Source organism: Pholcus phalangioides, unplaced genomic scaffold (genome assembly GCF_987345545.1).
Source record: "Pholcus phalangioides strain wild (caught in Gottingen) unplaced genomic scaffold, Ppha-v1.0 ptg000029l_1, whole genome shotgun sequence".
Lineage (NCBI taxonomy): Eukaryota > Metazoa > Arthropoda > Arachnida > Araneae > Pholcidae > Pholcus > Pholcus phalangioides.
This window is the reverse complement of record NW_028301619.1, coordinates 3,137,994-3,164,261: the sequence shown is the minus strand read 5'-3', so window position 1 is coordinate 3,164,261 and position 26,268 is coordinate 3,137,994. Positions and strand designations below refer to the sequence as shown.

The 26,268-nt window shown below is 34.5% G+C and overlaps 1 protein-coding gene across 2 annotated transcripts in view; it reads right to left on the bottom strand.

Moving 5' to 3' along the window:
- Positions 1–26,268, bottom strand: part of mgl (low-density lipoprotein receptor-related protein megalin) — a 425,733-nt gene that overhangs the window by 297,591 nt on the left and 101,874 nt on the right. Inside the window, exons 6-11 of one of the 2 annotated variants that reach the window (XM_089252561.1) lie at positions 23,593–23,709; positions 23,333–23,455; positions 18,087–18,206; positions 13,539–13,664; positions 6,669–6,829; positions 3,916–4,151 (exon numbers count right to left, since the gene is read on the bottom strand). In XM_089252561.1, coding sequence (XP_089108687.1) covers positions 3,916–4,151; positions 6,669–6,829; positions 13,539–13,664; positions 18,087–18,206; positions 23,333–23,455; positions 23,593–23,709 — 883 coding nt within the window. Of the gene's footprint in view, positions 1–3,915; positions 4,152–6,668; positions 6,830–13,538; positions 13,665–18,073; positions 18,207–23,332; positions 23,456–23,592; positions 23,710–26,268 lie in introns of those variants that run through there. The other variant, XM_089252562.1, reaches the window with a different exon arrangement.

Below are 26,268 nucleotides of genomic sequence, written 5' to 3'. Positions count from 1 at the left end.
AGAAAAACAATTATATCAAGTACTCAAATTTCTCTACTAGCTTTCAGATAAGATTCAATGAATTGCATCACTACATTTTTGGCCATATTAGTATTTTTATTTTGTAATTAGGCTATCATTAAAGACGTTTGCAATTAGCACAAGTGAGCATATTTATATTAGTAGAAATCTGATGTCACGATAAGACAAAATATTTGCTTCACATGGCTATGAAAGTGCCTACAATGTTACCTGTCAAATTGATCGGTGATGGTTCTTCTAGGTATAACTAAAAATATCTCAGCTGAATTTTTATAAAACTTATGATAGTTGGATGGAACAATATTTTAACATTTTTAGGAAAGGTGAAATTTCAACATTCTAAACAATCTTTCTCGTTCATCATGAAAATCAAGCGAGAAGATCAAAAACGGTTAAAATGATTGCTATGGTCCTTCTAGTGTTAATGATATTCTACAATACATTTTTTGTTCATTTCCATCTTCAATCACAATGCTGAATCAAAGGGTAAAAGAAGGGGGGGGGGGGTGGCTGCTTTTAGCAAAATCATGAGATTATGCTTACAGCCGTGATATGAAACTCCTTCCCCAAATACTCTTTTCCCACTACCCTAATAAAATTGACAAAGATATTGGTTGGACCACAGAAATTTTCTCGGTTCTCATATTATATTATATTTGGTTGCTCAAAATCTTTGACACTTAATGTCTTTCCTCTGCACATTTTGAGTGAAAAAAGATTTAAAATGATCAAAATAATCAATGATTAAAAAGATCATTATAGAGATATTTACTGCAGTAAAGAATGTCATTGTATCCAGAGGAGTTTCACATCATGCTGTACACAGTTGAGTTCCAAACAACATTTGAAAAAATATTATTATGGAGAGATTTATCTTGAGGTTCCATTGTATCTGACTGCACTTAAAGATATATTGATTGGGAATCAAAGTCCTATTACTACTTGCAATAATTGTACAATGTACAGTATCAATTTCATATATAAATTTTTAAGTCCAAAATATCTTGTGGCACCTCTTACTTATTTCATAGTCTAAGGGCTTGACAAATCACAAGAAGAATCTAGGAGCTAAAACAATTTTTTTAGAGAGCAAATAATTTTTTTGAGAAAAACTGATGGAAAAATTATGTTTATTTAGACTTTTCCAGGAAAATGGAAAAGTCTAATAAACATGTCTATCAACATCCAAAGGCAATACCATATAGGAAATATATATAGGAACTACAAGAATTCTAAAAACTTGGTATTGCCCTCAGACTTCAATTTAGTAGACTTGAACTTAGGAGTAGGTAGTTCCATGGAACCTAGCACTGCAACCAGAGGTCTATTGTACTATCCCCCCCTCCCAAAAAAAAAAAACAAATCCTTAGTAGAGAACTATAGCTGAAGCAAAGTTCAATAACCTCTGCAGGTTGAGTCACTACTAACTCCTCTGATATTATGATGCTTTTTACAGTAACCAGTAAGAAGACCAACAGCTGTTTGAATATAGTTTTTTCTGAGCTGCATCAGCTCCTTCTGCCTAAAACTAGGATAGTCATAATTTATCTCCTTTGTGTGCCGCTGACTAATGGTGCTGTTTAATGGTCAGCGAATCTTGGTACAGTTTTTTTCCTGAAGGAAATGAAAGCAGTACCTCTAAAACAATTGAATGACTGACGTTATTTGAACCCAAAATTGCTGGGTTCAAATAACGTCGGTCGTTCAATTATACATAAGAGACTAGGGTATACCAGATCACCACCATTACTGGAAGTCAGTTGAAAAGCCTATTCAAATAATATATACTTTTGCTCATTGACGTGAAGTGACATGTTTTTTCCACTAAACTCAAATAAAAAATGCCAGATTACTGGACAGGCCTGACTAGAGAAAGTCTACTTTTAACAATTTTACACTTGTGTACAGATACCAAGAAGCAAAACGGCTGTGAATAATTCAACACCCTTACCTAATGCTGTTAAGCTTGATAAATTCAAAGTTCAAGGAGATGACAAAAAATTGTACAGCAGTCATTTCTAGTACTTGACAGTTTTGGACCTTGTCAAACTTGATACTTGTATTATGGCAAGGGAAAAGTCTTGACACCGGGCATATGCTTACAACTCCTCACACAATTTACAAGAAAACCTGTCTATGAGGACTTCGAAAGTTTAGAACAATTCTTCTGTTTACCCCTGTATGACCTGACACTATAGCCCCGTTCACATGTGCAAATATTGCGGTAGCATTGGGAGTGCTAGCACCCGCTTGACGACTTTTTTCCTTTGTAAGAAAAGAAATTGAGAGCAGTCATTGGTGCAAATTCTTGAAGCAGGTTTTAAACCCGCTTTTTCTATTTCCCATGTGAACGGGGTTTAAGGGTGACTAGTTTGGTTAGCTTGGTAGACCTATAAGCCTATTCTGGCACTTGTCATGAGTTCCAGAATGAGATGAATACGAAGGTACCATTGCATTCACTATGTAATATCTCGTTTGATATCTGAAATCTGGAAGTCCTTATTGAAACTAGGTGAGTTAGAGAGAGGAACATGAACTACAGGTTATAAAAAAAAACATGCAAATAATTTATATTCAGTCTCTATAACAGGGTTCTTCAATCTTTTAGACATTGTGGTCCAAATTTAAAATTTTCATGAAGCTTGTGTGCCACCACAAAAAGTCATACACAGATGTTTATTATTGTTGGATGGAATCCAGATCCACAATCACTTGATGTAATTTACAGTAGCTTGTAACAGATTAGCCAAACATGGCCCCGAGTAAACACAGGAGCCTCAAGTAATTGAAGATTTTTATTTATTCTGGAATTATTCACAAGTAACTCTGAAATTATTGTTGGCACCAATTCTGAAATTATTTCTATCATTAAAACTGAAATTATTTATTTGAACTGAATTTATATCTGCCAATCTGCAATCATTTCTTTAAAAAATTCAAAAATTATTTCTTTCAGTAGTTGTAAAATTATTTTTTTCAGTAGTTTTAAAATTATTTCTATCACTATGCAATTATTTACTTTCAAAAATTCTGAAATTATTTCTTTCATCAATGGGCTTTCAAGCATTTCTGTAAATTGTGTAATAATGTATGTGTGTGACTTTTCAATCCCAAGATTAAAATTAAGGTCGCATAAATTTTTGGCCCCCCCCCCCTCCCCAAGTGTGTTAAAATGGTCCTGAAAATTAATCAAATGCACAGCACTAATGATAGTGGAATGGAGGCTTCATTGATTTATTTTATGTATTTAATCCTCTTTCAATGTTTTTCAGCTATTTTCTAAAAATGGTTGGCGGCTATAGCAAAGAGCTCTGATGTCCACATTTGGTCAGTAGGCCATGCGTTGAAGACCACTGGTATATAAAAATACCATTTATGAATCATCACTGAATGCATATTCTCATCTTTGATTCTAGTTAAAAAAACGTGAGAGCCCGCAAGTACAATTGAGAAAGTGTAACTTTTTCATTGTCAGAAGACTTATGAATATTCTCTCATAGATACCCCCTTTCCCCGCAGGCAGTTATATTTCTATGCACTGAATATTCTTTAGTTATAGCATATACATCTAGAATTCAAACATAGAAAAATATATATTTTCAGATACTGTTTTCTTTACTTAGTTGGAGATTCAATTTTTGGAAAATTTAACAACTAACAACACATCAAATGACACAGACAAAATTGCCTTATCACAAAAGAACACTGTAAAACAAACCAGCCTATAATTTTGATGTTTTACTAAAATTATGCTTTGTTAGCCTCACAAACTTAAAAACATTAAAATTTTTGATTAATTTTTTTTATCTGATATTTATTTATCTGAATAGGTCATGCAATTGTCATTACTGGCTCTATGAATCATGATAGGAGAGATGCTGTATATCTACAAACCCAGCAGAAGGATCCAATGCTATATCTAATGGTGATGACAAGTTCTGGCTAATAAGAATGGCATGCTGGCTTCCATCGAGTTCAAGGATATCAATTTTTTGACCCACAGCATCACAGACATATATTTTGTTGCCAATCCAGTCAATTGCAAATGCAGTCGGACTCCATGGAAAAGACACTTCAAAGTCACTGACAGGTTGAGATGGTCTCCAGCTATCCAATTTTACTGAATATATCTGTGAGAATGTTTGCAGAGAAATAAAAAAAATTATAGAGCATACATATATAAAAATCTAATATATATATATTAGGATAAAATACAAGAGAAATGAAGATATAAAATGAAGAGGTAGCGAAAAAGTATCTTTTTGAATGACAAAAGCGCTAGTGCTGCGCACTTGTTCTTTCAAATATATATATATATGCAAAAAAAGAATTATTTTAAGAAAAAGGAAAACAAAAATGAATTTTATGAGAGTGAAGTAGAACCTATGCAGTGGGTTGTCATCAGGGGGAACCCTATGCATGGTTCGAAAAGTGTAGTCATTTCTGAATGGTGGATATGAATAATTTCATTAAAAATGCCAACCGTTGTTCACTGACGCCTGCCTTCTCAAAAACATGTTGGATGAAAAAAAGACAATGACAAATGTTAAAAAATATTTGAAAAATATATACAGAGCTTCAGATTAAAAGCTCAAAGAAGCATGAGAAAAATATATACAAAGTTGCAGGAATACAATAATTACAGGGAATATTTTACAAAGATTATTAAAGAAGTCAAAAATAAATTAAAAAAGCCAAAAAAAGTAGTCAAAAATCACCGGACGTACCTTATGAGTAGGGAAGACTGTTTTTGTGTTTGGAAGAGAAGTTTTTATAAATGTCATTGAAGAAGGCGGTTGGAATACTGTGCCATAGGGGCGTAGCCGCAAATTTCGTTTGGGGGGGGGGACCGCAGTGATAGAACAATAGATTTGGCCATCTTTTTCCCTTTCTTCGCTCCTTTTTTACATTTTGGGGGGACCAGACCCCCAAGTCCCCCCTCGCTACGCCCTTGCTGTGCCAGATGCAGTTTTGAAAAGATTGAGGAGTGCTGTTTTGAATTCCTGTTTATCATTATAAAAAAGAAAGAACTCAGCCTGGTATCTGCTGGGAATCAAACTCTGGTCCTCTTGCAATCTAGACAAGTGCACTACCATATACATAACTAGAGACTTGGCAGTTCTTGATATATTTTTTTTACATTGAGCTGAGAAAAAACCAACTCAAAATACACATTTTGTTGACATGAAAAAGTGGTTAATAAGGTGAATTTATAAATTGAATGAGTTCAAAACTCAAAATAACCATCAATTCTGTGATATTTATCTCATTCTCATTGATGGATTGCCATGAATCATCCATGATAATCGCCACTGATTTAAACGTTTTAAATTTTTAAATTGATTAATTAATTCCCACTATTACCATGGCACCCACAAAGATGGAGCTGACAGGGTTCCAGCCTAGGGGCCCCGAAATGATTCTTGTCATTTTTTGCTTTTTCACACTACAAATTCATTATAGAGGAGCCCATGAAAAGTCTGGTCTGGGGACTTGACAAAAATCCTAGCCTAAGAGCCCTGCTGCAGGATGTGAGGGTTATGACTATCACATTCAGAACTAACAGAGTGTCTGATAAGTTAGGCATCAAAAAGAGAGAAACATGTGGCTTTCTTCCTCAGTGCATAATAAATCATGAAGACATGCAAGTTTTTTAAAAATGACACTCCTTTGAGACGACTTCCAAAAGCATTGTGCAAAATGTATAAATTACAAGAACCTATACAAATAGGTCAGGAAGAACTTTATGATTTTACTGCACTGTCTTTTTTTTAAAGGCGATCTGTTTACATTTGGACATTGCTAGCATGATCATTATTAACAAATAAAGCACTTTCATTTCTAGCTCTTTGCAGAGTTTTGTAAACATTGTTTATGAAAGAAGACAATCAAATGTTGCTGGGTAACATCAGAATTAAAAAACTGATACAATATACTGACTGCTTTTTAATGTAAAAATTGTTGTTTCCCCTAAAAAAAGTAGGAAAAGTAGAACAAATGGATGCCCTGTATTTTAGCATAAGACCACTATTCTTACAGCAACACATAATGGCAAAATGATAAAAATAATCGAATACTGGCACTTCTAACAAAATCTTTTTCATTGCACACACACACACATAGAGCACATATCATAACACTAGATATCACATAGTTTTGTTGCATAATTGAACTTTCGTACTTGCACTTTTATGACTTGCTTTTTCTATAACTCTAATTTTGATCTCCCCAAAAAAATATTTCCAAAAAGCCAAATAACATGAAATCCTGAGAGAGTTTCCCTGTTATGAAAGTTTGATTACTTATTTTTGTATTTAATGTACAAGTCAAAAGATACACTTGTTATACACTATGTTTCCTAGTTTTCTGTTTAATTGTCTCAAATTTATCAAATTGCTATACTAAAGCAATGAAAAGTTTATTTTTCAGCTTTGGTTGAAAATAAAGGACACAAACAGGATTTTAAGACTAATTTTAATCAGAATAAAATCAAAATCAAATAAATTGCTAAAAAATTAGAGGTACGTTTTGTGTTTCAAGGAATCCTAACTAAAAACATGCAGGAAAAGGGAGGGGCTGCTGCTTGGAATCATTTGTATTTAATTTTAAAAAAAACAAAGGATAAAAATAAAAATTGATTTCTGTACCTTTCTTGTTACAGTATCTGACCAGAATAACAAGTTTTTCAAGAAATGAAAATCAAGACCACTAGCAGCTGTGGTATTTGTCACCAGTTCCACAGCTCCACCAGTCGAATTCACTTTGTAGATAGCACTATGATGGGCAAAAATTAGTCTCATAGCTGATCCTAAAAAGGAAGAAAACATATATATATGTATGTATGAATACAGTGAAGTGCCATCCTTATAACGAGGAGCCTGTTTCCAGCAAAAATTCTTGTTAAAGCCTGTCGCTTGCTAAATCTGCATTCAAGTGAAAAAATGAAACTCCAGAAATTAAATGATTATAGTGAGTAATCAACTTGGATATTAAACAAAAATTATTTTATTAACCTTTTTCTAGCAGCTTCATAATTTTTATTTCATCTTTGGCAGTTAAAACTTTGCTTTTGGACATTCACCCCCTCCAAAAAAAAAGTAAAGAACACATCACATGAGAAAGGACAAAGTCTGTTGAAGATGCTCACACTCAAACACTTAAGAGTTTGTATTGGAATTGAAGCAAGGGGCAAATTAGCCACGTTCCAAAATTATGATTGATCAGTTTTTCTTCATTTCCCCTTCTCATTTTTCCCTTTTAGACAAGGCATTACTGTTCCTACCCATTGACAATAAATCTTATGGGGCGATAACCCTCTTTTTGAATTACTTGATTGACATTTATTTCTCTTCAAGTGTATTATTTCCATATTATGAGAGGGGCAAAAGAAATAGTTTTGTGTATGGTTCTTCTGGCATTTACTTTTTTTTTCAAGTTTCCATTTCAAATATTCCTTTCAGTTTCTCTGAAATTCTCATTCACTCTTCCTCCATTTTTGTACTTATTTTTTTTAAGTTTCCCTTTCAAATTCCATGTTAAATTTGAGCTACAGTGAAAATTTGCTTGTTAAAAGTGACAATATTACCACACAATGTAGCACTGTACCAAAAAATATGCATAAATTTGCTCATTAAATCCAGACTCTGGCTAAAAGCAGGCTCATTATTGTATAACGATTGTAAGTGAGTCTCAAGGGACTGAAGAAACATCATTACAAAGTAGTTATTGTTATGAATGGATTATATTAAAACTATGAAAAGTATGTGTGTGTGCATGCATGCATTGGGACATCTTTTATATAGACAATAATCACAATAAAGAGTATTGTTATATAAGATTTTCATGGTGTGCACATATACATATAAAACGACATATATACAAGGTGTTAATGAAATGTTTACAGGGGTGGGAAGTGACCAAGTCCATTTTTTGGGGCATCTTTGGAGCAGCAAAATCCAGGATTTGGAGCAGCAAATTGAGGATTCTGAGCAGTTTAGGAGCAGCAAAATATAGGATTTGGAGCAGATATTTATAAATTGGAGCAGCGAAATTAACAACATTTATCCTTGTTAATCCTCACCTCTTTCCAAAATAAAACAGCTGCACTGTCTTTTGTTATCAAACATCTTTTCATCAGCTTGTTTTATGTTTTTGGTGTTTCAGGCTTTTGATACCTGTTTGACAGAGTAGCTGTCATAAAATTTTTCGCACCAGTCTATTTAAGATGATTTTTGCTGAGGGCACTATTTGCTGTCTGGAACAGCAGCCCTTCAAAAATGGGCTAAAAATTTTCTATAATCTTTATATAGATATTATAAATTTTCTATATCAAGTTTTCAATTTTTTTATACACAGGAAGAAATTGTTGCAAAATGGGAGAATTTCGGAAGAACCAACACGATGGTTGGCGATTTGGCGAGATTGGCGATCTGACACTCGTTATTCGACAAGATTGGTGATTTACTCGTTATTTGATGAGATTGGCGATTTACTCGTTATTTGACAAGATTGGCGATTTACTCGTTATTTGATAAGATTGGCGATTTACTCGTTATTTGATAAGATTGGCGATTTACTCGTTATTCGACGATTTAACACTCATTATTTGGCAACACTGACGATTTAACACTCGTTACTCGGCAAAGTTTCTAAATTAGCAATCGTAATTCGGCAGACATGCTCTTTTTACTCCCGGAATAAAATTTTTCATGAAACATCGGGATTTGATGCAATGACGATTCACTGCAGTAATTTCTGCTGCTTCCAGTGGCGACTTTTTTTAGAAAATGGAAACTGACTCGCATTTGCGCTTTAAAGCTGAAAGACCATTGCAAACCATCTTCAGTTGCACGATCACGGATATTATTGGGGTTTCGTGATGGAAAGCCTGATAGTTTAAATAAGGCGATAGTTGAAGTACAGTGGAATAAAACACTCTCTTTTCGGAAAGAATCGTTTCGCAGCAGGCAGAAACAAAAAAATTTTGACGTCCTTTCCAAAATTCCGGTCATACTGAAGCAAAATCAGCTATTTGGTGCAGAAAAATACGAAAATACCCTATTGGAGCAGGATGACGCAAGATGTTAATTTTGGCGCAGAGTTCCCAACCCTGTGTTTAGAAATCATTGAAATGGGATCATCAAGAAGAATAATATTTACAGTAACCTATGGTTGTAATCAATCAGTGTCAGAAAAATGAAACATAGAAACATGTCCAATAAGCACAAGTCCTCACTTCTGATGGCATTACTGCTCTGCTGAAAAAATGGCACTTCTCTATGCAAATACTGTAGAACCTCCTCTAACAACCCCCTTCGAAGAATGGCCACATTTTGTTGGAACCAAACACACACATCCCATAGAATTAACATTACAGATAACCTCTGAACAAAAATTTCCAAACAACGGGCACTTTGGACATGGAAATGGAAAAAAAATATGTATATCGCTATGAAAAAAAATAATTTTTCAAGCTGCTGATTTTCAAGGGAGTTCTCCCCCCAAATTCTAAAGGGGGGAAAATTATGTATGCTTTCTTTTCCTGGATACAAATGTTAGATGGGTATATTGAAGGCAGTAGAGAGGGAAAAGGGACCACTTAAGTGATCTTTAAGTGCACCGCTGGTCACTCAAATGATCTGAGAATGTTTTGCAAACCACTTTATTGGAGTGGGAATGTGCTGTGGGTCACTAAGTGATCTGTAACTGTGTTGCAAGTCACTGAAGTGATCTGAGAATGTGCCCCTTTAGTTCATTCTTACAAAATTATTTTTGAGATTGCAGGCCACATTTGGCTCATGCGTCATGGGTTGAGCATGTATGGCCTAGTAAAGCACTATTTGTAGGGTTGCTGGTACACCGTTTTGTTCATGCCAGTTTTTCTCACCAGGTGCAGGCCTAAATTTTAGGATGACAAAATAGTGCTGTACAGCTATTAACAAGACTGCAACTAGATGTTTGGCCAGCCGGGCAAGCACACATTTTGGTGTCCCCTTGTAATGAAGGAGAGTTTGAAATCTGCACCCCCTCTGGTCCAGCACTCTGGGCACCAGACCAGCCAGATCCCACCAGTTGAGGCCCTTCGATCAGTCAATTACTACAGGGTGATTCAGAAAAGATGGGAAAACTTTAAGAGGTGATAGTACACACCAACACAAACAATTGTCATCAAAGAATGCATGGTCCAACATGAAACACAAACACGCTAGCTCGTTTCAAAACGACCACTCCGCAAACGTTAAAACAACATTCCTGTTGAAATGTACCGGAAGAAAAAGAACTCCATGCATGCAAATGTAACCAGTGGAGGAAGAAGAAACCGTACGCAAATCTGCATCACAGTGAATAAATGGTGTGGATGCTAGCCCTGTGAAGTTATTCCAGCATGCAACCATTCTAACAGTTGTAACATACAGGATAATGGTGCACTTTAGTAATATTGAAAAAGCAGACATGCATTTCATTTACAGAGCTGCAAACAGAAGTACCACAGAGGCAGCATGAATGTACAGTCAGTGTTTTCCCCACAGGGGTAGCCCCATCCAAAAACATTTGTGCGCTTGCATCTGCAGCTGTGCGAAATGAGATCCTTTCTTACTTCCCGGTCTGATGCATTGTGAAACAGATTTGCATACATGGTTTCTTCTTCTTCCTCAGGTTACATTTGCATGCATGGTATTCTTTTTCTCCTGATAAATTTCAACAGGAATGCCTTTTGCGTTTCATGTTAGAAATCATTGTTGAAAGGTTTTACTGTATCTTTGCATGCACACACCAAAGTTTCTTCTTCAAATTGTTTCTTCCTTTGTAGTACAGTACCTAGAGATCAATTTAGGGTTTGCCACCTGTTGGCTATTCAAATGTTTTTGCTTTTCTCCCATTCGAATTAAATTTTCTTCACCACCAGTTACCAAAATTTGCCAACACTCTGAACTCTGCACTGGGCTACAGTCTGCTTAGCTTAGCCCTGGTAACTATATCTTGGCTGATGTTCCCTGAATCTATAGATTAATTTGATAAAATATATATTGTGCCTATTAATTATGTTTCTTTTAGATTCATTACGTACGTTAATTCCTAAGTATTAATGGGTTTCTTTGCAAGCTTTCTCCACTGTTAGACTGTTTAGAAAGGAAAGTAATAGTTTAATTGTAGTTATGTTACGTAATAGTTAATGCACAATTTTTTTTCCCAGCATCAACCATTCAGTAGAAAATCCTCATAACATCATATTAGAAATTAAAGTATCTTGAAATTCCTCTTTGATACAAAATGAGAGGAATATGCTATGGTCGCAGCAACAATATTGAAATCTCAAATCCAGAGAATAATATTACAAACAAGAGTTCCCATTAAAGCAGAGTTTTGGAAAGATGTCGCAAAAATTCCATAAAGTAAGCCCAGAGTATATTTATCAACATCATAGACTCCGGAGGCTTGAGTAAGGGCTTAGGAGGCTCGTACCCCCCTCCAAAAGATGAGTGAATAATTTAAAATATTTTTGTAAAAAAAATTAAAATATCGAAAGAAAATACCTTTGTATGTTATTAAATCAATATCTGTTTATTTCAAGGTTAATTACTCTGGAAAGATTCCTTGCAACCCCTCGAAAAGTCAATTCTGGGAGTCCTGGAAGGCAAAGTAAATTTTCTGAGACCCCCCCCCCCCCCCCCGCCAGCTAAAAAATACCTATCTCTTAAGTTGCAAGTTATTCTCTTGAAAATTGTAAAATTGTATCCAGATCAATTTTACAATTGATGTCAATACATGTCATGAGAATCTAATGTCTCTGCACCTAAGACCTTGAGGCGTGCCCAGGTGATTCTATGCGTTGAGAAGGCACCAAGTAAGCCAAGTTTTAACAGAATAATGATGAACTTAGAAAATGCAGAACTATGAATAATAAGATCGACTGTGTTGTTTGATCCACTGTAGAAGCAAAAGAGAAACACTACCAGATGTAGATTGCAAACGAACTTGAAAATGTATCAGAAGAAAAATGTACCCAATGATGGTGATTAACCAAAAATAAAATACCTGTAGATAATAATATTGTGGCTATGCCAGTTCAGTGGTTCTTTCTGAAGCTGGTTCGACAAATTCTATAAAGCAGTTGATGGGAGGAAATATCTTTTTGGAACATTTTTAAAAGACTAGAACATAGTTTCCAAACTTTTCATCTCATCGCCCTCTTCTGACATTTTTTTCTCTTATCGCCCCCAATTCAAGTGAGCCTATAGGAGCCTATGTTAAATCCATAGCTTCTATTGCCCCTTCGACCATTCCATCACCCACTTTGGGAAAAACTGGACTAGAACAAATAGTAAAATGAATAAACAAATTTCAAAAAGTACATTTTGAAAAATTCAAAAACAGTGATAGTACCATTGACTTGCATTTCTTTAGCTTACTCAAATCAACAAATAAAAATTCTAATAAAGTATACATTCTAATTACGAGAAATATTGAATAATTATTGAATAATGTAACTTTGTCATTTTCAAGCCAGAATTATGTCAAGCACTGAAACAAAAGTTTGCAGAATGATAAAGAGCTTGATGCCTCATCTCCACTAAAAGTACAAGCAGATGTGTTAATTGGCATTGTCCCGTATTTCGAATCTCAATTTCACGTATTTTTCTGGAGCAAATATGGCCAGCTTAGTTATGTGGCATTGATTTTGGCGATGCCATCAAAGAATTTGCAAAACTAGAAGAAGCAGGGGGAAGAACCTTTCAAATAAATGAAGTGTGTGCATAGAAATATTCACATTATATTCTGCCTTAGATGTTATTTACTTCTTTAATATACAATTTTATGTTTTTTTTAAGTGAATAGGTCCTTTATATATGATTTGACGTTGACGATACTGTATGCATTTGCAAAAAGTTGCAACACTTTTCTAAAAAGAAATAATTTAAACGCTCATATCTCAAGAAGTATTCACTATATATCAGTGATTTTGATGCCTGCGGGTAGATCTCGTTAAAGAAAATACAATGATACCCCTCTGGTTTTAATACCTTTTCTCTGGTCTGGGCACCAGGCTCTCGGTCTGCTTTTGTAACAAAATTGTTTTACGCTATATCTTGAAAGGTACAGAGTGCATATAGATGTCATAAGTATCATCTGTTAATTATTTCATACAAATCTGATGGTACCAATTTAATTATGTCATTACCTACCATGTGATTCAAATCACAAAGAACGTATTCACGTCAAAACTTGGGGGTTGTGTCTACACCAATTTTTTTTAAATTGATAGATTCAATAATGCGGGGAGGCACAGAATTACTTAAGTGCTTAGGGACTTCAAGTGTCTTAATCCGGCTCTGTTAAAGTGGTATGCAAATTACAAATAAGCAAATCACATCTGAATCTAAATTGCTGGAATGATATGGTTAAATTATTGCATCATAACTAGGGGTAATGAACTTTGTTAGCCTTTGATCTGTCATTATAGAAAGGAAAGTACTCACAAAACAGAATAATCACAAATATAAAATAAAAGTACTCACGGTTATAAGCTGTACAATGCATGGGTGGAACAAATGTATATTCAGGTACACAAGAGCATAAATAACTGCCAATAGTATTTATGCACAATTGTTCACAGTAGCCCCATTCTTGACACTCATCCATGTCTATAAAAAAAATCCAAACAATCAGTCATAAATACAAAAAAATTATATATATAGTAGGAACACAAAATTGTGGTGTGAAAAATCGCTAAAATACTGTTTAAATAATTATATAATATACTCATTATTTATCATTTATTATGTCATCTTTTACCTGTAAATAAGTGCATTTGTTTGTTATCTCACCAAATTGATGACAAACTTGGCACGTTTGGTGACAGCTCCGGATTCGCCAATGTCGTGTTGACAATGGAAAAGAGTGGAGATCACAAGAATATGCCAGAAATTTCCAGAACCCTTCTTTTGCTTATATAAAGTGATGCCACAACAAAAGTGATATAAACAGTTTGTTGGACTTTCTCCTCAACACAAGAACTTTTATTTATGAACTGTGTTCCATCAAACTGTCAAAATCTCTGTAAATAGCTGTTCTGTGAATAAATCTGTGATGTCTTGCATTTTGTTTCATCCTCTACTCATTTCTAGGACTTGGGGAGAAAAACTATCTGGAACAATTTAGTGTCAGGAGTGGGGTAATTTAAGGAATTGAATGGTAAAAGTGAGAGGGATGGACATGGATAAGATGTGAGAGCAGCTGAACGAGCTGATGAATGTTAAGGCCCCTTTACACGTACGCGTTTGTTCGCGCGATAGCTGTAAACAACTTCAGAACTGCCTTCAAGAGTGTGCGTGTAAAGGCGAAAAAAGTGTGCAGTTAGGAGTGCGCGCAGGAACTGGTCATTCCAGCATTCAATCGCGAACTCAAAATCGTATATCTAAACGCAAACCCACCCTACAGGCAAAAACGGGGCGAATCCCTCGTCTCCTGTGTCATCTTCCTTCATTATCGTTCTAAAAAAAGAGATGTATACAATGTAAATAATTTTTTTCAGCGATAATATTTATTGCAATTTTTTTTCCAGAGTCTATTTGCCGATTTTTCTTCCTTTTTCCAACGAATTGTTTTTTTAAAGAAATGATAAATTCGTTTTTCAAATGCCGTAATTACATTTATTAGGTTATTGCAATAATTTTCGAACTTTGATTTGGTTCCTTTATCTACAAACATTATTATATCAGATTTATAGATATGTTAAATTACTATTATTATTTTGATAACTTCACAAGCTTTCATTTACCCTCAGGGTGTGGGAAAAATTTAAAATAGTTTAATTACGGGTTCTTAACCAATAAGTTATATTTTTTCTTTTTAAAGAAAATAATTGCTTTTTTTAATAGAAAATAAATATTTTAAGAAAGATCAGTTTCAAAATTTGAAATAAACGATAGAAGTATGTACATAAATCCATAATTAATGCAAAATAATGCGAGAATTGATGAAAGAAATTATTCCAAAATTAATAAAAATCCAGAAGTGAAAAAAGAAATAATATCAGAATAGATGAAAGCCTTTCAATAATTTGGGGCCCCTTTTTGATTTGGCACTCATTCTATTTCCGTTCACTCACCCGTTAAGACGCCTACCACTGGCTACAGAAATTTCGAGAAAAAAAAAACCATTTTATTATTTAGAAATTTATTCAATAAGCATATTTTTAAAATTGGAAATAGATCTGGGGAACACATAGTTGAAGTTTTTAAGTTGCTGCTAAAACAGTTAAGAACATCTGATTTAAATTTGACAGTATAAATTTGACTTCAACACATTAGAAAAAAACTTTAAAAGGGATTTAGGGTTTTGGAAAAAACTTCCATTATCTGAATGTCTGAAGGTTAACAATGATACTGTTTAAAAAGAAGCACCCTATTCACTAGATCCAGCAAACCCTGCATTCATAGCAGGTGTTCAGTGGACAATGTGCTGTATTTTTTCATGATAAGATCACAAAAGATGTCCAAGGTCAAGTGATGTTCAAAATACCAAGTAAAAGGGATGTTTCATGTTATAAGATTATCGCCGATTTCATTTAAAACGAAAAACCATTAAATATCATGAATAATATCCAACTAAAAAAACGTATTGCTATTCACACTTTTAATTTTATTGGTCATAACATGACACACAACGGAATGTTTGACAGGGGTAAGAATACGTGTATTTAGAGTTTTAAAAATTTGAAAAAAAAAGTTATGCTTCAATTTATTTGTTATTTTTTGTATTGTTATTATGCTCGACAACAGTAAACTGAAATGATTTTTTGAGGATATGAATACAACCGAGAGAAATTTATCAAGAATTTCTTAAAAATATCTGAAATAAAGCCCTACAAAATAACACCATAATTTCCAAAAAAGTGCAGTGAAACCTCAATATAACGATACTCAGCGGACCAAGAAAAAAATATTGTTGTAGAGGGATTATTGTTATATCGGGAGGCAGCAGTTTAACATTAGAATATAGACATTTCCAAAAAATTTTGAAGATATATCGTTGTAGAAGGACTTATCGTTATATCGAGAATCGTTGTAGGAGGATTTATCGTTATATTGAGAATCGTTGTAGGAGGATTTATCGTTATATCGAGAATCGTTGTAGGAGGATTTATCGTTATATCGAGAATCGTTGTAGGAGGATTTATCGTTATATCGAGAATCGTTGTAGGAGGATTTATCGTTATATCGAGAATCGTTGTAGCGAGGTTTCAATGCAATAATTTTGTAATGCTTTTTATCTATTTTTCTGGCTGGTAGTATTAAAAAAAACATTGGCTGCACACCGAGTCAATAATTGTGTGTGTGAGATGGAAGAAAAAAAGCTGATTTTTTCTTTAAAAAATCAGCTTTTTTTCAAATCAGCAGGTAAAATTATAATATTAAGTATATAAACAATTAAATTCAGAAAATGTAGTTAAGAGCTAATTACATCAATTAAAGTCAAACGACAAATGAAAGTCGAATCGAATAAAAATTCGAAATTAACGATCTCAGAAATTTTATTTCTGAATTTCTTATCAATTGCATAAAAAATTACCATAAATTTGTAACAGTAGTTTCAATAAATAATTATTGAAATTATTTTTAAAAACGAATAATCCACGTAGTAACATATAATAAGCTTTTGAAATCTATATTTTTTCCGCGCAAACGTCAGCCGATTTCGATCTGCCAACAGGGAAAAAACTTTGGTCAGGAACGTGGAGTTTTGTGCTTCCCCAAAAGTCCACACGGCACGCAAAAGCGTATGAATTTCGCCACACGCTTCCCTTTACACACACAATTCTGAATGGGGGCCTTCTTTCGTGCAGGAGAGAGAGCGCGCAAGAATGTGTCTCTTTTTAACAACGCGCTTTTGAACGCCGCATTCCTAACCGCCCTCCAATCCTTCGCACAAGAACGTCCCGTTCTGGGCGTGCGGGGAAGATTGTACGTGTAAAGGGGCCTTTATAGGTCATATGAAATTGAGCATCATGGAAGAGATGAACAAATCTGCCATCACTGTCAACACATCCATTGCTGCTGTGAAAGAAGATGCCACTCCATCCTTTCAAGTGGTCAAAACAAAAATTTCATGAAACCATACTGCTAAAGTACAATGGTATTACACTAACCATGTATCAAAGCAAAAAAAAGTATTATTATGTAGCTACCTTCATCCCGGTGTTGAAATCAAAACTGATAGAAAGAAATAGCCAGAAATGGTAAAATTTTATAATGAATTAAAGTGTAGGGGTGTTGATATTGTAGACCAGATGGTTAGAAAATACTCAATACAGGTGGGATGAAAAGAAACACCAATGCACATTTTTTTACACCATATTGGACCTGGCAGAAATTGAAGCTTGATTGATTGGTTGATATTAAAGGAAACAATTGTAAAAAGAATCAGCTGACATGAATTCATTTTTGCATTGGCAGAGTACTATGAAATCACCATTTTATAGCAAAAATTCCCAGCATTTGTGAAGCATTGTTACAATTGCATCTAGGAAGCAAGGGAGTACCAAGTTTCCTGATGCAAAAACAACCCATCGGAGGTAGCCAGTGGATGTAAAAAATTTGTTTGTGGTGAACACAAGAAGTCCATATTGAAAAAAGCAACTCGCTTAGTTTGTGCAAGAAACTATCCATCTTTTATTAGTAAATATTGAAATCACAGAGTAGTCTTATACATGTTCATGCCAAAAGATAGTCTTTTTATGAACACCCTGTATGCTTGTGAAAAAGTGAATTTCATCAAGATTAATAAATTCACTATGGTACACTATAAAATAACTAAATAGTACAATGGTAATTATTATTTAGAGTGAAATTTTAGAGTGAATAAATATGTTGTACTAAAAAGAAGCAATGATCAAAATGACTGCTGTCATCCTTTATAGGCATAACGTTTAGTCGGGCCCTTCCAGTGTTAATGATTCTACTGACACAGTTTCACCAAATTAGATAATTATTATGATTGTTTAAAAAAAATTCTGTATAAATTAGAAGTAGTTCAAAATAAGGATAATTACAAAAATAAGTCACCTATGCACTTCTGAAAGCTGTTTGGGTCCACTTTCATTCCAGGACCACAATAACATTCTCCACCTTCCAATGATGCACGACAACCATACTCACATTGCAATGTCGAACAAAGACTAGAAGCTAAAATAAGAATATAATGAAAATTTTCAGATTCATACTGCAAATGCAATATATATAATAATTAATATATAATAATAATATATTAATAATAATATATTAATAATAATATATTAATAATAATATATTAATAATAATATATTAATAATAATATATTAATAATAATATATTAATAATAATATATAAATAAGTATAAAACTTATATATAATTATTTGAAAATCCAATTATAGTGACTGCTGCTTAATGCGATCACATCAGAACTCTGGGTTTCTGATAATAATAACAGGGGTGGGAAGTGACAAAGTCCATTTCGAAGCAGCAAATTGAGGATTTGGGGCAGTTTTGGAGCAGCAAAATATAGGATTTGGTGCAGATATTTATAAATTGGAGCAGCAAAATTAACAATATTTTCGTTAACCCTCACCCCTTTTCAAAATAAAACAACTGCACTGTCTTTTGTTATCAAACATCTTTTCATCAGCTTGTTTTTTGTTGTTTCAGGCTTTTGACACCTTGTTTGAAAGAGCGGCTGTCATAAAATTTTTTGCACCAGTCTATTTAAGATGAATTTTGCTTACTGAGGGCACTAATTGCTGTCTGGAACAGCCGCCCTTCAAATGGGTTAAAAATTTTCTTTATAATTTTTCAATTTTTTTATACTCGGAAAGAAATTGTTGCAAAATGGGAGAGAATTTCGGAAGAATCGCGATGTTTGGCGATTCAGCACTCATTATTTGGCGAGATCGGCGATTCAGCACTCATTGTTTAGCGAGATTGGCGATCTGACACTCGTTGTTTGGCAATATTGGCGATTTATTACTCGTTATTCGGCAACATTGGTGATTTAATACTCGTTATTCGGCAACATTGTCGATTTAACGCTTATTATTCGGCAAAGTTTCTAAATTAGCAATCGGCGGACATGCGCTTTTTACTCCCGGAATGGAAATTTTTCTCACGAAACATCGGGATTTGACGCAATGACGATCGACTACAGTAATTTCTACTGCTTCCAGTGGCGACTTTTTTTTGAAAACGGAAACTGACTCACATTTGCACTTTAAAACTGAAAGACCATTGCAAACCATCTTCAGTTGCACGATCACGGATATTATTGGGGTTTCGTGATGGAAAGCCTGATAGTTCAAATAAGGCGATAGTTGAAGTACAGTGGAATAAAACACGCTCTTCTCGGAAAGAATCGTTTCGTGGCAAGCAGGACCAAAAACTTTTTGGCGTCCTTTCTGAAATTCCGGGCATACTGAAGCAAAATTCGCTATTCGGCGCAGAAAAATACGAAAATACCCTATTGGAGCAGGATGATGCAAGATGTTAATTTTGGAGCAGTGCGGCACAATTGGCGCAGAGTTCCCACCCCTGTAATAATGAATTGATAACTATATTCAAAAAGATCTCGGAACTTTGAACAGGACACACTTTTCTTTCCACATAACTAGTTTCAAAATATCCAAGTACATCAGAAGAAATGTACTTTATTGGTATAACTTTCTATCGAGGAATAGGCTGGCAAAATATCTGTTCGCATCCAGAATGAAGGGCTATGTGGTCTACTGAATTTTCCATTTTCTAAGAGTTTTTCCCCTGCAGATTATATACCGGAATTACAGTACTTTCCTCTGGCTACCTACCTTCACTCAAACACAGCATGTTTATGACAAATTCTCTTTGCTCCCACCAGATTGATTGCACAGGGACCTTTGTGAAAAATTGTATAGAATTGGTTCACCCATTCAAATTATCAAAATTTTTTGGAGATCGTTGAGAAAAAAAAGCTGAATCCGTAAAAACTGCAGCTGAAATATTCATAACTTGCCATATAACCACAGTGTGATGGTGTGGTTATCATCAGCGATTGCTGGTTGTGACAATTACACATCGTGAAAATCTGGGTTTGATGCCTGCAAACGTGCAATGGTTGTTAGCTAAATATGATTTTCTGAGTTTTTGCAACTTTGAGTCAGCTACATTTTAGGAAAAAGTTCTGTTTCCATGGCCAAGATAATCAGCAGACCTAAAACACAGCTGCTATGGTGGTCGAGTGGTTATAGTGACAGACTCGGATTGCGAGGTCCTGGGTTCGAACTCCACCATTGCCACAGTGACGGTCAGCTGAAGTTGGTTTTCTGTGGTTCCAAACTTTGGGGCACGAATGCAAGCCAATCTCCCATTTAAAAAGTGTCGCCACAGAGAGAAACAGACCTACAAACAGAACAAATGTAATTCAATCATTACATTTCACTCATTTCACTTCTGAAATATAGATGGCAGCACTGAAAAATTAGATACAAGACTAGATACGTATTCAGACTGCTAGGTGCACACACTTACACCTCCAGCACAACTCACTAGGTAGTAAATTGCCCATAGATGGCGATAGTCCTGAGTTATGCTTGGTTTGAAAGAAAGAAAAGAAAAACCTAAAACACACACAAATATACATCAAATTGCATCATTGAATCTGCTCATTGGCAATTTGAAGGATAGATGGAACCACTTACTGAATGCAAAACATGCACAACAAAAGACACTGTTAGGTTTCATCAACACAAATCTGGCATAGCTCCCATTTTTAGGTGTGAAGCATGTAGCAATTAAATTAGTAGGTAAGGTGGTACACCAGACTTCCGGATTATCAGGGAAAGAGAAGAAAATTATTACTCAGAATCATTTGCTTTTTAAATGAACAAGACAATATTATTTAAATGGCTAAGATTTTCTGAAACAAAAAATTGATTAGAAGAGAATTTATAGGTTGATTTATCAATAAATATACAGGATTATTCCATTATTCCCCTTGCTGCATTTTACAGGTGAACCGTTGATCCTAAAGGAATACTTTCAAGTAGAAAAAGTACTCAAATAACATTTGTGTGGAACTCAGATAAGTCATTCATGCTGCAAGGGGTTGTGTAGTTATTGAAATATAAAAATTAACTTTTTATACGTACACCTCAGAAACCAAGTTACAAACTTACTGCCCTTCTCTGTTGAAGAAAAGAAAAAAATTTCCACATTTTCAAGTCCAATATTCACTGAGATATTTGAATTTAAAAAAACCCCAGAAAAGTTGGGAAAGAACAGCATAAACTAACAGACAATGCTTCTTTCCCTAATTTATGCTGTACTTCCCAAACTTTTCTCTGATTTTTTAATTCAAATATCGCAGTGAATAACTCAACACTTGGAAACATGTAATTTTTTTGGTGGCCTCAGGAGAGACAGGGTAACAACTTTTTAACTGGGTTTTTGAGAACAGGGTGTCTGTATAAAAAGTTAATTTTTTTTTAAATTTCAATAACTATACAACCCCTTGCAACATGAATGATGTATCTGAGTTATACATGTTATTTGGATACCTTTTGTAGTTGGAAGCATGCCTCTAGGATCACCAATTCACTAGTAAGATGTGGCAAGTGGATTTATGGAATCACCCTTTATAATGTGTCTAATTTATATTTGTTTTAGATTTATTCCTTATGTTAATTCCTTTGTGTTGATGGGTTTCTAGTGAATGTGATGGAAAAATAACAATTTTAATTTTCTTTCAAAGACCCATTTTTACTCAAAAAAAGACCCAGTTTGCTGGCAAAACTTTGACCTCTGGAACTAGATAAATTTGTGTAGAGCAGCAACTCTGGTCAATAATGAACATCACTTTTGACAATTTCTTTTAAGACTATCAATTATGTTTGACTTCAAAGATGAAAATGTTGCCAGTTGTAGAAAATGAAAGAAAGTTCTCAAGCCTTGGAATTCCATTTCTAAAATCACTGGCAAAATGTTCACAGCTTCCCTAGATCTAACCTTTAACCTTTCAAAAATCAGCATAGTTTCATCAAAATGGTGTTGTGATTGACTGTGGACATTCGTGACTTCATTATTACAGCATAACTGTGTACATCTGCAGCCAAATCCTAGGCCAAGATTTTTTCTTCAGAAAAAAAAAAAAAGAATTTAATTTGAATTAATTTGAATTTTTTTTGAACAATTTTTGTTTACCATAATTTCCTGACAGATTATGCATTAAAAAACATCTGAATTTATTTGTGTGGACTATCTGCATTTGTTTTTCTGAGGATTTGGAATAAAATTAGGTATTTTTTAAAATGATTTATAAATATTTTTTAAATATTTTAAAATTAAATTTTTTAAATCTGTTAAAATTGGTGTATAGATAGATGTATGGAGAGCAATCAAAGTTTACTCTAAAAAAGGAAACCTGACAAACAATCCTTCCATTTCTTATGACTCAATTATTGATAATAAAAATAACAACTAAGAGCTTGCTTATGCAGATTATGTGTTACTACAATATTAGAAATACAACGGATGCTTGCATGCATTATACACAAGAAATTATGATAATTATAGGTCTTTATAACATTAAAAGCTCACATGTAAATCTGAAAAGTGTTTATTATACAATATTTTTACAGAATAAAAGCATCTATAGGTGGTGGATGGCATTAGGAGTGACAACATCTTTTATAAAAATATCTTTTATTCAAAATGTATACGGCAAGACTATAAAAAGTAAATTAATGTAAAAACTTTCCTCTCTCAACAACAAGTGCGGCCAGCACCTTCCAAAACCAACTAACTGTGTATCCTTGACGACCTTGATTCTGTGGAGGTCTTTGACTGATTCCCCACATAACTATAATATTTAACCTTTTCACGTACAGGCTTTTGACAACAAATTTGGATGATTTGTACTTGGAGTATTGGTGATAAAACTGGTTTTCTCATTCACATGTTGGAAAAAGGAAGGAGGGAAAGAAAGAAATATAAAAAAGAAATAAAATGAGAAAAATTATGTACAGTAGATTTCTCTTTCAACCTCACCTTCTCTTTCTTACCCTCCCCTAATTGTTCTATTTATCTTATAAATTTATAGTAGAAAGGGGGAAATCACTAAACAGGAGTATAGAAAGAACGGGGAGGAAAAACTTCTTTTCATATTGTTACAGTGAAGCTTTGTTTGAAGAGAAAAAAGCTAAAAAGAAACAGGGAGAGCTGGAATGAATTTTTTCTATTTGCATTTGGCAAGATATCTCATCCGTGATCATTAAGGGGTTAAAGTGCGCATGAACACAAAGATACCTACAGCATGCATCCTTTTCATCAGTTCCATCTTCACAATCTCTGTTTCCATCACACAGCTTTTCTTTGTCTATACATCGCTTTTCAGATGGGCATAGGAACTTAGTGTCTGGACATGATATTAAAGCTAAAAAAACATAGGATAAGATAATCACAGTCAAACCACTAGTTTGGCAAATTTATATGACATATACTATTATATACAATTTGAACTTCAATTAATCTTTACCAATAAATTCAATTTAATACAAAAATTTAACTTACTACAGTTGACTTCATCAGAGCTATCTGTACAATCAGCATGTCCATCACATCTCCATCGAACCGGAATACAGATAGCATTTGTGCAACGAAATTGACCAGTTTTGCATGACGGAAAGTCTTAAATAATTTAAACAAAAACAATAGTCTTTATATCTTAAATATAATTCTAAAAAAAATTACTCAAGTCACCACTCATGTAGCATAAATGTCAATATTCTATACACATGTAGAATTTTGTCCCTTTTTAAAAATGATTCAATAAAATAACTTGTAAACAGAAAGAGCTGCAGCTATTCAACTTATATAACATATAGTAGAATGACTACACCCAATCAAATACAACAAACACTAATGCATGAAATAATACTTAGAGAAAATATAAAAATTAAAATTTGCATATGCCCCCAATTAACAAAAAACCCAATTATTAAAGATTGTTCCTGTCTCTATTATACTGGAATTAATTTATCCTGTAACGTTTGGAGAAAGATTTGCAGATATATTGGTAATTTAAATACAGTGAAACCTGTATGAAATGGAACGCCACGAAACTAATAATATTCTGTTTTAGACAAATTTGTATTTCATAAAGATACACATCAAAGCACTAATCATTGAACTGACTATCATTTGATTCTGTTTAAGACAGGTTTCACTATATTTGATATTTATAAATTTTCATAACAATCTGTTTATTTCTCTTTGAAACTTAATTATTTTGATTATTTAATACACTTTGAAAAATTTGAAAAAATCAGAAGTTTAAAAAATTCAAATCTCAGCAAACTTTCCTTATGTTTCAAGTGTTTTATATTTTCAAATGTTAAAGGAAGAATTATTTTTATCATAATAGCAAGAGGCACAAATTTCACTCAATTTCTATATCCTCCCCATTAACACTTTATGTATAGATGTTTTTCTATCTGATTGGGCATAGTTACTTTACTATACTGTTATTTATGTTACATAGTTGCTTTTAAGGTCAGAAGGACTTTCCTATAAACCTATGAACCCATATACATATTACTATGATATTTTCCTAACAATGTTCATGTGCCCTTACAGGGCCACTGAAATTGTTGGGGGAGAAGGAGTCTTCCAGATTTGGCCTTCCCTGGAAAAAGCAGACTTTGTCAGTCAGTCAGTCTAACAATGATGACAATTACTCAACTGGTAGTTGATCTGTGTATGTTATGCTTGGATAGGAAAAGGCTGGAACTGGAGGTCGAAGCTTTACGGGAAAAAGTTAGGGTGCTAGAGGGCCCGGTTATAACGGAGCCTCTGGTCGTCGAGCCACCTGTTGATGAAGAAGCAATCTCCACGAACAACGACATTTTAGAGGGCGAATGGGTGTTCGTGGATGAGGTAGAGGGGGATAGTGATAGGGGTTTAATCATCGGCGATTCTATGGTTAGGGAACTTGGGAACAGAGTGCGTAAGGATTTTCGGGGTTTCGAGCGCTGTTGTCTTCCTGGGGGGGGGGGGGAAGATTGGCAACGTTCGAGACGTTTTTCATTGCCGAAAGTTGCCCTTGCGGGTGATTCTGTGGGTGGGAACAAATCAGGTAGGAGCGAATATTAGTGAGTCTCTGTCAGAATACCAGGATTTACTATTATCCGCTAGGGAGGGGGGTTCAGATGTGGCAGTGATTCCAGTGCTGCCAAGGGGTAGTAGGGGATATAGGAGTAGGATCCACCAATTCAATATAGGCCTGAAGGACATTTGCTCCTCACTTGGGGTCACATTCTTGGAGCTTCCTGCATTTACCGATAGGTGGCTTCGTTCGGATGGGATCCATCTAAATAAGAGAGGGGTCTGGGAGGTTTACGATAGTCTTAGGTCAGGTTTTTTACTCCCAGACCACGTAGTCGGGAATGCAGGTTAGTTAATGATAATCACAACAGTACTGACGGGGAATTACACACCTCTGACTTGGATGGCTTCTCGATTGACACTAAACCACCGGGCAAATTAAAATGTGTGTTAATAAATGCCAGGAGCTTGGGTAATAAGAAAGATTTTTTAGAAACTATGATGGTTGTGGAGGGCTTGGATCTTATAGCCATTACAGAATCTTGGGCAAACGATGGGGATGAATCTTTCTCACACATCTCAGGATACGATACTTTTTTGAGAAACAGATCTGATAGGAAAGGGGGTGGAGTGTTGATATACGTAAAATCCTGTTTGAAGGCTAGACAGTGTGACGTGCAGAGAAGTGATATTTAAACCATATGGGTTGAACTTGAGAACAAAAGACGTCATAAGCTTATTGTTGGGGTTTGTTACAATCCACCGAACAGGGATCAAAACTACATCGCCAAAATGCATGATGAAATTTCCTACATGTGTAAGCGAAAGAGGGTTCTCATACTAGGGGATTTCAATTACCCGGGTATTGATTGGGAGAACCTTTCATCTGGAAATCAGTATGAAAGAGACTTTCTTAAGCTGGTGCTCGAAAATTTTTTGTATCAGCATGTATCAGAAGCCACTAGGGGTACTGCTATTTTGGATTTAGTTCTTACTAGTTCTGAGGATCTAGTTGAACATGTTTCGGTGGGGGAAGAGTTTTCTTCCAGTGATCATCGTATCGTCAGATTTCACTGTAACTTTTCCTCGGGTAAGGTTGATAACAAAAGACTGGTTCCTTGTTTTCGGAGAACTAACTTTGAT